The sequence below is a fragment of the Engraulis encrasicolus genome, chromosome 9 (assembly GCF_034702125.1).
Source record: "Engraulis encrasicolus isolate BLACKSEA-1 chromosome 9, IST_EnEncr_1.0, whole genome shotgun sequence".
In the NCBI taxonomy this organism is placed as follows: Eukaryota; Metazoa; Chordata; class Actinopteri; order Clupeiformes; family Engraulidae; genus Engraulis; species Engraulis encrasicolus.
In genome coordinates, this window is record NC_085865.1 from 4518743 (window position 1) to 4533063 (window position 14321).

At 43.5% G+C, this 14321-nt stretch overlaps 1 protein-coding gene across 1 annotated transcript in view; it reads left to right on the top strand.

Annotated features, from left to right (window-relative positions):
• The window catches only part of LOC134455390 (protein disulfide-isomerase TMX3-like), a 96524-nt gene that overhangs the window by 17075 nt on the left and 65128 nt on the right, over positions 1 to 14321 (top strand). The window contains exons 6-7 of the mRNA XM_063206409.1: positions 7446 to 7526; positions 9986 to 10085. Coding sequence (XP_063062479.1) covers positions 7446 to 7526; positions 9986 to 10085 — 181 coding nt within the window. The remainder of the gene's footprint in view (positions 1 to 7445; positions 7527 to 9985; positions 10086 to 14321) is intronic.

The following is a 14321-nucleotide window of genomic DNA, read 5'->3' on the forward strand; positions in this document are numbered from 1 at the left end:
TATACTCGTACTCGTACTCGTCAAGCACTTGCCGATACCAGGAACGATACTGCTATTACACAAAACAATACAAAATCTTGTCACGTTCTGTGGACTTGAAAGCAGCATGGAAAAAAAGTGCCACCTCATACATTTACTAACATTTAAATATATATGGAAATGGACAATAAAAATATCACCGGTGGAAAAAAACAAGGCCATGCATTTATTTTCATTGTATTTTGGTGGTAAAAGGTATCGTATCGGTACTCGGTATTGGCAAGTACACACATTAATGTACTCGTACTTGTATCGTTTTTCAAAAAAGTGGTATCGGTGTATCCCTAGCTGTAACGATATTGTATCGAATTGAGAAATCGTGATACACAGAGTCACAATAATGTAGCGTGATACAAGGAGGCAGTATCGTGATCGTGTTTTGATGCACATCAGCCCAGAAAACAACCACAGGATATGAAGTTATAGTGCTTCCAAGCATCATCATTATTATATAGAAACTTTTAAAAATTATTAGTAGCCTCTTGTAACCTATTCTACATATAAACTATCATAGTTTTTATTCATAAGGTTTACAATGTTGGCAAATGTGAAATTGTGGACTGTATCGAACCGTAGGTCATGAATCGCGATACAAACCGAATTGTGAGTTGAGTGTATCCTTACAGCCCTACTATAGCCTTGCGCAGCCAGACCCGTACAGCAAAAAGCTGTACCAGGGTCTAGGAGGGCTGGGCGGCAGTGTGGGCGGGATAAACGGTTGCTTCAGCACTCAACGTCACGCAATAGGATGGTGGAACAACCAATCCCCACACACTTCTGTGTAACGTCACAGCGGTCTTTCACAACGTACACGCGACACGCCCCTTTGTATGTGCAGCGGCAACTTCGAGCGGTCGTAGCAGTGAATTCGTGTGATGACCACAACCACAAACAAGTTTCCTAATAAATCGTGTTTTCACTTATACAGTTCAAAAATGCATCGTTTTCAACCACATGGCCCCCCTTGATCAATCAGCGAAATGTCGAGCAATGTGGGGCTTGTTAAATGGTTATATTTATGATTGTTGTCAACATGGCATGTTAGCTAGCTAGCTGTATACCCATAACTACTACATGGCTAGCCGCTAGCTCGGTAGACTAGGTGTCATTCCCATCTATTTAGTAAGCGACTTACAGACTTTCAAAGCTCCCAAATGTCTCGTTTTTAATGACATGGATCTTATTAGAATTTGGGGCAGGCATATAATACAAGGCTGGATACCTAGCTCTGTTATTGACGATAGGTTAGCTAGCCACTAGCGAGGGCCTCTTTGTAGGTGAAGCGGCAACTTCCAGCCGTCTTAGCAGTGAAAGCGTGTGATGACCACAGCCACAAAGTTTCCTAATAAATCGTGTTTTCACTTATACAGTTCAAAAATGCCTCGTTTTCAACCACATGGCCCTCTGTGATCAATCAGCGAAATGTCGAGCAATTTGGGGCTTGTTAAATGGTTATATTTATGATTGTTGTCATTGTCAACATGGCATGTTCGGTGTTAGCTAGCTAGCTGTATACCCTTTCCCTGATTGTCGCTCCCAACGCAGGACGCTCCCCGGCCAGCTCGCTCCCACTAGCCAGACTATCGATCCCATCTATTTAGTAAGCTACTCAAAGACTTTCAAAGCTCCCAAATGTCTCGTTTTTAATGGCATGTGTCTTATTAGAAATTGGGGCCGCAATTTCATTCTACACCTACAGTAGTGGTCTGATAATAGCGTGTGACTATCTGGTTCTGTAAAATGCTCAACTTAGCTTACCGAGCTAGTTTAAAACATCGAATGATCAAATGGTAATGTGTTGAGATCTATTTGTGTCCGATAAGTTCATGGTGTATTATTACATCAATCCATGTCAGCCACGAAATGTATTATCATCCAGGCTTTTTAAATTAAGTAAACACTTTCGTGCTGTACGTAGCACGGACGGACACCATGCTTCTTCTTAGAAAGTTTCCTGTTTACTAGGTAGCCCGGCCCCCCTCGCGATTTGATTGGCCCTGTCATCGGATAACTTTCAGCCTCGCAAAACGACCGGGGTCCGCTAGACTGCCCCCGGGAGCAAATTCAATTTGAGGTCGCTAGGGGCATCTAGATTTCTAGGCTAGCCCTACTATGTATAGGGAGTAGGGCTGGGCGATATGGGAAAAAAACTATATCACGATATGGATTACTTTATATCACGATAACGATATATATCACGATATAGCACAATTACATACGTTTTCAGTTATTCTCTTTATTTGCTCTTTATTTTTTCATGTCGCGAAACAGCTTTTCTTTAAAATGGATCTTTTTATTCTTATTTTTTACAGTGACATGAACTTATAGTGTGTATTGTGACAACATGAAGTGTAACTAAATGATAGTAATTTTATCAATTTTATACAATTGAATATCGCGATATAAACGATATAGGATAAAGGTCACGATATACACTTTTATATCACGATAACGATATATATCGTCATATTGCCCAGGCCTAATAGGGAGGACCATAGACCATGGTCAAACTGATCATTGATACTGGTAGGCAGGTGGCCTAAATAAACTGTTGTAAATGACAGACAGGCGATGCTGCCTGGACCCTCCCATGTAATTATGCATCTATAATATGAGACATGCAGCAGGCATCAAAGTGGTACCTTCTTATGTTAGTGTGTGGTTATGGACCATGCCAGCTGAGACTGTGTGTGTGTGTGTCTGACTCAAGGCCTGCCCCCAGTTAACGATGTAATCACACACACACACGCACGCACGCACGCACGCACGCACGCACGCACGCACGCACGCACGCACGCACGCACGCACGCACACACACACACACACACACACACACACACACACACACACACACACACACACCCCGTACCCTGTCAGTTAACCCCTGTAATCTTCTCCCATTAATACGATGCACATGTAGGCAGCTTCCATTGGAGTGTGTGCGTGTGTGCGTGACGCGTGTGTGCGTGTGTGTGTGTGTGTGCGTGTGTGTGTGAGAGAGCGCGCGCGCGCGTTCAACCTCCAGTGATGGTTGATTGAAGGGCAGGCCACAAGTTAGAATTGTGTCTGTGGGTGCTTGTGTGTGTCTGTGGGCATGCGCGCGTGTGTGTTTTCTGCAAGCAGAAAGGCTAGGCATTGATAAGAAAGAAGGAATAACTGAACGAATGAAAGCACCAAATGTTGCCTCCCTGTTGTATCCCTGCAATCTTGTTTGATAATGATGCCTGGGATCAAGTGGTTCACCAGACAGACGCCAGTCTTTCACTCCATCAACGCAACGGTGCATTCAGACGGCATATTTATTACCCCAGATGGTCATAACAAAGATTGGCAATATGGTGACCAAGATGAATCGTTTCACCCATCACCAGTGCAACAATGAGGGGTCAACTCCTGTCTCCTATTGCGATTTCAGACTCCTTTGCTAACCCTGTTACATAGATTTTGGACAATAAAGTACACATGATTTGACTTGACTATGGTCTTTTCTACCAGCCAAACACAAATTTCAGCAGCATTTGGCAGGCTGGATGGTGTTACTATAAAGCCCTGGTCCTATCTAAGTGAAGGTATGAAAGGACCCAGCACATCTTTAGTAATGATATCTTATCCAAGTAAAGGAAGGATGAATCACTGCACACTGGTGTTCTTTGCTGGTAGTTTATTTGGTGAACAGCGTGTTTCGCTGTTTCTTCATCAGAGAGTGAATTTGATGAAGAAACAGCGAAACGCGTTGTTCACCAAATAAACTACCTGCAAAGAATACCAGTGTGCGGTGATTCATCCTTCCTTTACTTGGATTACTTTTACTGCACATCACCAGCACCTGGACAGTGGTTGTGCACAGGGACGCTACTTTCAGTAATAATATGTGATATTTGTGTAGCACAGTTCATGCAGACATGCAGCTCTCTAACTAAGCCCCTAACAACAATGCAGCACACAAAGGGTGACCAGAACAGATCACAGGGTAGACATGTTTGGAAGATTCCTCAATGATGATAACTTATAATGACTATAACTTTAATAATAATAATAATAATAATAATAATAATAATAATAATAATACCTTTTTTCACAATTCCTACAAACAAGTTTTAGGAGTTTGATGGTTTCATGGTATGCCAGGTAGCCTGGTCAAAACGTTTAAAACCAAAAAATGCAGAAAATGAATGATAGAAAATCAGAAAATAACAGTTCGGAAACAAAATCAGGAAAATCACAAACTCGGAAAACGTCCGTGTCTACTTTGCTTTTGTAGAGGGCCATATTTATCCCTGATGCATTGCCTCTTCTGCTTACATAAAGGGCCGTGTGGGTAGGGGGAGCAGCTCGTGTGTGTGTGTGTGTGTGTGTGTGTGTGTGTGTGTGTGTGTGTGTGTGTGTGTGTGTGTGTGTGTGTGTGTGTGTGTGTGTGTGTGTGTGTGTGTGTGTGTGTGTGTGTGTGTGTGTGTGTGTGTGTGTGTGTGTGTGTGTGTGTGTGTGTGTGTGTGTGTGTGTGTGCGCCTGCGTGTGTGTGTTGCAGCTAGGGATGATGAGTTAAGAATTATCTGTGTGTGTGCGTGCGCGCACATGTGTGTGTCGCAGAGGTAGGTAGGTTGAGTTGGAGTTATCAGTGTTGTGCGTATGTGTTTGTCGCGGAGGTAGGGAGGTTGATTTGGAGTTATCAGTGTGTGTGTGTGTGTGTCGCGGAGGTTGGTAGGTTAAGTTGCGTGTGTGCGTGTGTGTGTGCGTGCGTGTGTGCAGCAGCAGCTGGGGAGTTCAAGTTCAGAGTTATCTTTGTTTTCACACATCACCCTGGCAACCCCACCTCGAGGAGAGCAGCTCTGCAGACGGCCTTGTCCATCACACTTTAAAGTGTGTGCGTGCGTGCGTGCGTGCGTGCGTGCGTGCGTGCGTGCGTGCGTGCGGGATTACATGTGTGTTTGTGTGTGCGTGCTTGCACACACAGATTTATGATTGTGTGTGTGTGTGTGTGTGTGTGTGTGTTTTGAAGGAGTCGTGTTGCCACTATGTAACAGTGCAAACTATTTATTTGGGGGTTTCATTTTTTCATTGGGGGGTGTTTGTTTATTGGGGTGTGTTATTTGTTTATTGGGGGGGTGTATTAATTGGGGGGGGGGGGGGGGTGATATTTGTTCTGCCTAAAGGGTGAGTCTGTCAGCACACTATATAACTGTCGTGCTCAGCCGATTAAAGAACGGCTCTCTTTTCCCAAATGTCCTGTTTGTATGTCGTTGACCTTTTTCTCCCTCCCTGGGAGGAGGCGTACTATTTGGCTGCACATACACTCATTTTGCCCAAACAAATGCTCGTGCGGTTTCAAGTCTAAGATGCACTGGAGCCAATCGTCACTCTAAGAATAGATGCTTTTTTTGGTAACACTTTATTTTAGGGATACATCCATTAGCACTAATACATACAAAGTTCCTGTATAAGTAACTTGTAAGGCATGTACAAAGCAAAATCAAACATTTGTTAGGCATGTATTCGCAAATGTCTTGTTCATGCGCAATAAGGGATTTATTACCAATTTAACCTTAGTAAGGACCTAGTAGGCCTCAGCATTTGCTTAGTACATGCCTTACAAGGTACTTATGCAGGCATTAACATTGTATGTATTAGTGCTAATAGATGTATCCCTAAAATAAAGTGTTACCCTTTTTTTTGGTGTTGTTACATCTGAGTAACTCAAGTACAAGTGTTGCGTTTCATTTTTATGTCTTACCCTTTAGTACAGGAGTGTCAAACTCAAATTGTCAGTGGGCCAAAATCAAAATCTGAGATGAAGTAGTGGGCCGAGTTCAATTTATTCAAAAGGGCAACGAAACCGTGCATACAGTAGACACACATTGAGTCCGTTACAATATGCGACCTTGCCTCCTCCACTTGTGCTTGTCTCCTCGTCCCGCCTCCTGGCCCCTCCTCCAGGTGAGAAAATGCTAAAGTTTCCCAGCTGCCAGCCTAGCCACAACAACTTTTGAGGGACTGTTTTTCATTCACCATCCCAATTGCAAATGAGAAAAAGACTCTACAGTTGAGCTTTTGCAAGATATTGAAATATTGTGCTGTTGTCAGTGATGTCATCATGACATATTACTTCCTGGTTCGAGGAGACAAGCACAAGTGGAGGAGGCAAGGTCGCATATTGTAACGCACTCATACTTGAAGCAAGACATTCCTAAACAAATTTGCTTTAGATGGTGTTAAGCATGTGTGGTGGTAAACAAGTGGATTTGACACAAAAAAGTGCATCATCTGGCTAGTCAAGCATGGTAGTGGGACTGACATTGTTTGGGGATGTATGAATGCCGTCAACATTGGAAATCTGTATTACACCTAAAGAAGAATGCATCTCAACATGCACTGTGACTACAGAAGCAGATCATGATACTCTCCATAGGATTTAATTCAAAACTCACACCCATCTATTTTAGCCAGATGCCGACTCAAAATGTACAATTTCAATGTACTGAAAGGTTGAAACACACACCAATGACCATTTAATCCCTTTTCATTTCGTAATGAAAAAATGAATGTAGTTGCTGCCAAAGGTGGTTCTACAATGTATTAACCAAATGCTGTGAATACTTTTGTAAATATGATTTCTTTGTTTTTTATTTTTACAAATTTTCAAAACTGTCAAGACAACTTGTTTTTCACATGGTCATAATGGAATAATTTGTGTAGGATTTTGACAACAGAGATTCATTTGTAGCATTTGGAATAAGGCTGTAAGATAATAAAATGTGAAAAAAGTGAAGCGCTGTGAATACTTTCCGGATTGACTGTATATATCGGTCTATCCTTAGTTTGGACCCAAAATTCTTGTGATGTACAAAATATTGCTTTCAAGTCATTTTTTTCTGTATGCTAAAGGTGCTAACTGTAATACACATTTGGAATGATCTCACGGGCCAAATAAAATGTCTCCGCGGGCCAGATTTGGCCCCCGGGTCTGAGTTTGACAACATGCCTGCTTTTGTGATTGTGTGATCTACTTCCTCAAGGTCAAGCAAGGTTATTCTTTTCAGCCTTATTATAGAAATCCACCCTCTGATTAACTCTCCTCCTCCTCCTCCTCCCCCTCCTCTCATTTCTCCTTTTTACATCCCCCTCCTCCCTCTGTCGTTCTCTCTCGCTCTGACTCACTCTTACTCACTCACTCACTCACTCACTCACGCACTCACGCACGCACGCACGCACGCACGCACGCACGCACGCACACACACACACACACACACACACACTCTCTTTCATCTGTCCCACCTTTACCCCCCCCCCCCCATCACACACACACACACGCCTCTTTTATCGGTATACACACACACACACACACACACACACACACACACACACACCCCTCCCTTTCATCTGTCCGCATCTCCATCCTCTTCTCTTCCCAGGCTCAAAGGCGACTTGGCCTATAATTACAAAGGACCCAGGACCAAAGATGACATCATCGAGTTCGCCAACAGGGTCGCTGGGTAAGGATCGGAGGATGAGCCATCATGTCAGGCTTATACAAAATAAAGAGAACAATATAATAATCGAAATGTATCGATGCATCGATCCTGTGGCCGACGATCTAATCGAATCGTATTGTGTCGCGAGGCATTCTTAAAGTGATACTGTCCCATTTTTGGAAATAAGCTCATATTACACCTCCCCTTGAGTTAATTAATTGAGTTTTACCTTTCTCCTGTACTTTCAACCGTTCTCTGAGTATGGCAGTGCAAAGTTTACCTCCATGCTAGCAGTTAACATTGAGTCCTATGAGACCAGCTGGCGGCTAACTGGTCTGAAAAGAGTCCATGTTAACTGCTAGCTTGGAGGTAAAATTTGAGCTGCCGTACTCAGAGAACGGTTGAAAGTACAGGAGAAAGGTAAAAACTCAATTATTTATCCCAAGGGGATGTGTAATATGAGCTTATTTCCAAAAATGGGACAGTGTCACTTAAAGTATCGAAAATTATCGAATCACTGACCCCTGTCCAATGCCCTAGCTCCACAACATAATAGAAGTGGAAAAGTAATTGGAAAAAATCGAATTGTATCGTACCGCTGGGCATTTTTAAGTATCGAACATAAACAAATCCCTACTTTAAGAAATCAATACCGAATTGTATTGTCATGGAGGCTGTGATTTACACCACTGCACGTTGTGTTTTTTTATTGCCCTTTGAAGTGGCGCGAATATCCAATAACAATACACTATGTGGAGTGCAGTCCTTTTCTCTTTATACATGGGTTCTACATTTTTGTTTCCCCCTGACTGCATGAAACTAGCTGCGCACAACTCAACCTGTGATTGTTGGAAACTGCTGTCGGTCAAAAAAAAATCAGCTCAAGCGGTTGGCTGCCTGAGTGTCTTGCCCCTTCTCACAACACCGTGTTTATGACCAAAAAAAATTCCATCTATTTTGTGTAATTCTTAAAGAATGAGCACCCAGCTGCTTTTAATTTTGGTTGAGTTGAGTGAATTACACCACTTATTACATCATTTCAGGCTTGCCATTTCAAATTTCTTATGACTGACGTGTACAGTGATATGAAGGGTCATATGAAGGCCTAGGCCATATTTATATTTGAGGGTACTCTACGTGCATATGTGTGGTAAAAAAAATGTCAGACTGGTTTAAAAATCGTCCCTATATAGATCATGTACTTGAAAAAGGACTAGAGCTTTATATTAACCTTTGTTTTTCTTTGATAAAAGCCTGCTGTTTCCTGGAGTCTGGTTGTACCGTAGTTGGCCACCAGGTGGGGCCAGAGTGTTAGAAATGGCACTGCTGTCCTTCTCCCCCAGTGGTGCCCATTTGCACTGACTCATGGTGCCTGTTGCAACATTTAGATGTTCATCCATTTGCATCAGTGACGCAACAGGGACTTAGAAACTAGAATCTACTGCCATGTATTTCCAAATCACCAGTTTCTAATGGTGTGATTTAATTTAAGTGGTTCCTCTAATAAGGCTTTCGTACCTTGCTGAAGAGGTGTGGTTTAGAATCACCTAATTTACAAGGTGTCTCCGTGAGCTGCTACCTCGAGTGCTCCGACCACACCACATGCAGAGCTCTGACTTTCAGAAATACGTTAAGAAATACTGGGCTCTCCTCATTTCTGTAGTGCCGCCGACTGAATCATATGCTGCATTTTGTTCATTGTGTTCGATGGATAGATTTTAATGAACACCTCCATAGTCAGTTGCTGAAGCAATTATGTGGTTTTGACGATATAGCCTTTCAAGCCCATTTATCTCATCCAATCATCACAATCATTATTAGTATTGTTGTTATTATTCTAATGCACCTATTTTCTGTTGTGTGCTGTAGACCAGCTGATATTGTTGTTGTTATTATTTTAGTCTAATGTGTATTGTCTGTGTGCGTCATTATTAGCGTTGTCATCATTCTATATTGTGTAATGTGTAGAGATGCACCGCATCCTGAGTTTTAGGATCCTGCCGGATACCGCATCCACTGCTTAAGATCCTGCCGGATCCGGAACCGGATACCGGATCCTACGAAAGGGTTGAAACACATAGCCAACTCGCACACGTGGGCCCTTTTCATTACGTTGGCGCAAACTTTTTTCTAAGACTGATTGGTTTACTGCCACACTGCCTTCAACGGCCACTTCCAAAGGGCTTTCACTCCATGCAGCGATTGGGGTTGTGAAAGACTGACTGAAAAGCCTAGGCTACGTAAAAAGTAGAGATGCTCCAGATCCTGATTTTTAGGTAACTGCTGGATACCGGATCCACTGCTTAAGATCCTGCCGGATCCGGATAGTCTGAAAAACCCTATTATCCTGCCGGATCCGGAACCGGATCTTGGATCCTGTACATCTCTAATTATTAGTGTTGTCATTTAATATTGTGTGATGTGTATTGGTGTTGTTGTTGTTATATTATAGTCTAATGTTCATTGTCTGTGTGCTGTAGGCCAGCTGTGCGTCCCCTGCCGAGTCAGCAGATGTTCCAGCATGTCATGAAGAGACACGACGTCCTCTTTGTTTACGTCGGCGGGGAGTCGCCTCTCAAAGTAAGTGTGTCGATTGATTTGAAAAGGTTGTATAAAATAATAATTGTGACAACAACAAAATATTGTACTACTGCAACAACATATTGCTACTTCTAGCAGTACTGCAATGAAACATTATTGCTTAAACTCACTAGTTGCTGCAACTGCTACTGCTGCTGCACTGCTGTGCTCTCTAACACGCAGTGCTACTACTACTGCTGCTGGTGCGGTTGCCACTTCAACTAGTAATATTAATAATGCAATACATTTGACTAGTTTTTGAGTCTATGAAAGGCAGCAAAATTAATTCTTGTGAATAATAAGGTGATATTAAAGTGATACTGACATTTTTAGAAATACACTTATTTTACACCTCCCCTTGAGTTAAATACAGTAGTAGGGTTTCACCGTTCTCCTGTAGTTTCAACCGTTCTCTGGGTATGGCAGTGCATATTTTACCACCATGCTATCAGTTAACATTGAGTCCTATGAGACCAGCTGGCGGCAGCTAGCTTACTAGCTAGCTTGGAGGTAAAATTTGCACTGCCGTACCCAGAGAACGGTTGAAAGTATAGGAGAATGGTAAAACCCTACTATTTAACTCAAGGGGAGGTGTAAAATAAGCGCATTTCCAAAAATGGGGCAGTATCACTTTAGAAATATTCTGACTAATAATGAGAAGAATGTGATGATGAATACAATGTACTCTATTTGAAACTCAGACTCTGTAAGACTTTAAGAGCAACAGCTGGTGGGGAATATTGCCCTGAGGCCTAAACAACATCCTTGCAGTCACGCCATGACACGTCTGGTCTAGGGATGCACGTATCGGCACCCGATACTGCTCATTATACTCGTACTCGCACTCGTCAAGCACTTGCCGATACCAGGAGCGATACTGCTATTACACAAAAAAATGCAAAATCTTGTCACGTTCTGTGGACTTGAAAGCAGCATGGAAAAAAGTGCCACCTCATACATTTACTAACATTTAAATCTACATGGAAATGGACAATAAAAATATCACAGGTGGAAAAAAACAAGGCCATGCATTTATTTTTTTTGTATTTTGGTGTTAAAAAGTATCGGTATCGGTACTCTGTATCGGTACTCTGTATCGGCAAGTACACACATTAATGTACTCGTACTTGTATCGGTTTTCAAAAAAGTGGTATCGGTGCATCCCTAGTCTGGTGTCAGCGTCATGCTCTGGCTTGGCCTGGTGTAGGACTGCTATATTTAGGAGATGTATGTTGGGAGACATGACTGAAGGGCATGTTAAGTGGATGGAAAAGTGTTGTTTATATCGCTGTATACACACACAGTGTAACTTTTTTCCTAGTGGAACTCTTTTGCAAAAATGATAAATATTTTGTCACTCATGTTGCTTATCTTGCATCTCTTCAAAAACAAGATCCACACAGTGTGGTTGTATTGCATTAAGTTTTGATGCTTCATTTTAATGTTTTTATTTTGTCTGACAGCTTGTCTGTCTTTTTCTTAAGTATTCTCTCCTCAATACCCTCTCCTCTCCTCTCCTCTCCTCTCCTCTCCTCTCCTCTCCTCTCCTCTCCTCTCCTCTCCTCTCCTCTCCTCTCCTCTCCTCTCCTCTCCTCATGAATCATGCATGTGATGCCAGTGTCGCAGCTAATGGCAGCACTGGCACTCTAGTGCGTGCATGCGTGCGTGCATGCGTGTGCGTGCATGCGTGTGCATGCGCGAGTGCAAGAGAGAGAGAGGCGCATGCACGCATTTGTGTTTTTATTCGTATGGATGTTGTCGTATTGTGTATGTATTGTGTGTACGGTTTGTATTTTGTGTGTGTGTGTGTTTGTTCTAGTGTATTCTCTGCAAATGGCAAACAATCCACACACGTGAGCAACATGTGTGCTTGTCTGATGTGGTGTATGTGTGTATGCTTGTCTGATTTGGCGTGTGTGTGTGGGTTTGTCTGATTGTGTGTGTGTGTGTGTGTGTGTGTGTGTGTGTGTGTGTGTGTGTGTGTATGCGTGTGCTTTTCAAATGTGGTGTGTTTTATGTTGGTGTGTTGGTGTTTTCTCTATCGTCCTGGCAAACAACTCTTCCCATTATGGAGTTGGCCTATGGCTGCTGGTGGTTATGTTGTGCTGGATGGAGAATGGCGATGGGTCTCCTCTCCTGCCCTGAATAACGGCCACACACACACACACACACACACACACACACACACACACACACACACACACACACACACACACACACACACACACACACACACACACACACACACACACACACACACCAGGTATTTTGTGCTGGATGGAGAACGGCGATGGGTCTCCTCTCCTGCCCTGAATACCAGATGGCGCTGCTGGCCGAGAGGGGAGCTTGATCCTTAGTTTACAGTCTCATCTCACCCCAGGGACGAACGGCCACACACACACACACACACACACACACACACACACACACACACACACACACACACACACACACACACACACACACACACACACACACACACACACACACACACACACACACACACACACACACACACCTCAGGTATGCCTCCTGCCTAGCTATTCACACATGGGGACGGACAGACACACACACAGACACAGACACACCTCAGGTATGTCTCCTGCCTTGCTATTCATACACACACACGCACACTATGCCTCCTGCCTACAGGTAGCTACACACACACACACACACACACACACACACACACACACACACACACACACACACACACACACACACACACACACACACACACACACACACACACACACAAACTCTCTCTCTCAGGGATGCTGAGCCATTCCGTCTCTGATGACAACAACAACAACAACAACAACAACAATAAAAGTGTTTTGAATATTAAGAGGGGAGGTGATGGACGCCAGTTTGCCGTGTCTGTGTGCTGTGCGTGGCGACGGCGGCGGGTGTATTGTCTATTGTGTGTATCATGGGCATTGTCTTCGCATCCCGCCGTGGAAAATTGCGTTTAATGATTGGGGGGGGGGCGGGCCCAGTCAGTCAGTCAGTTGGTCGTCAGGATAGGAGGTTTTCGTCTGGCAACACAGGATAAAAGATTAGCAGGTGGGGGGTGTGGGGGGGCAGTGGGTGTCATTGTCTTGCAAAAAGGGCGACTGTCACCAGCCTCAGCAAACGACTGTAACAGATTGGCCGTAAAGCCTGGCTGCTGGTGTGTGCGTGTGCGCGCGCTTGCGTGTGCGTGTGTGTGTGTGCGCTTGCGTGTGCGTGTATGAGACAGAGACATACAGAGAGAAAGAGACAGACAGAGAGGGAGAGAGAGAGACATGCAGTCAGAGACAGAGAGGGAGACAGAGAGAGACCGACAGACAGGCTGCCTGTAATTCAGTCACAATTATACTATATCGGAGCACGTCTGAAATCTAGCCTGCACACAAGCAGAATATATTACGTCAGGCGAGAGGAAAGCGAGAGAGTTATCTCAGTCGTTTAGGAATCACCAATAAGATGTTAGTATTGACTTCTGATTTATCTCATCAGTAAGATGTTAGTATTGACTTCTGATTCATCTCATCTGAAAGCCTCAATAGGAGAATTAACTACACACAATAGCTTTTTTTCCCCTTTTTTTTAAAAGTACCGGTATTGCTTTGGTCTTTTGTGCTTTTATTAGATGTATTAGGACAAGTGAAGATTGAAGTAGCGCATGAAATGGGAAGATGGAAAGAGATGTGTGTGTTTCTTTGGCCTTTTGTGCTGGTAACTTTGTAAAGGTCAGATTAGACTTCTGCAACTGCGCTCGTCAAAAGTCGCGTGGGAGTGGCCACGAACCAACATTGTATTCATGCATCTGCGAATTCTGTGAGGTCTGAGGTCTCGTCGAGAGCCACATTTGAAATTGCGCGATTACTTTCACTACATGGTAAGCACTGCGGTCATTATTAAGCAATGTTGCTTTCTATCCCGGTTAGCTAGGTATTTTCACACAAATTGCAAAGGAAACGCACTGGTATCATTATTTGATGCGTGGACTCGCACAGACAGACAGAAGACGGACGGACGCAGAGGCTATGCGTACGAAGCATAAATCTAGCTTAAGACATGCCTACTGGGGGACTAGACTAGCCTGATAAACCAGACTAAATGTGGATGTCTAATTTAGTCTGGCCTCGATGCATAACACATCCGAAGATTGTTGATGAGAACAACCTTCCCTCAAAACCCTGCCCGCTTTGATTCAAAACACATCTTTGCGTTGTAATTAGTTTGCCAGAT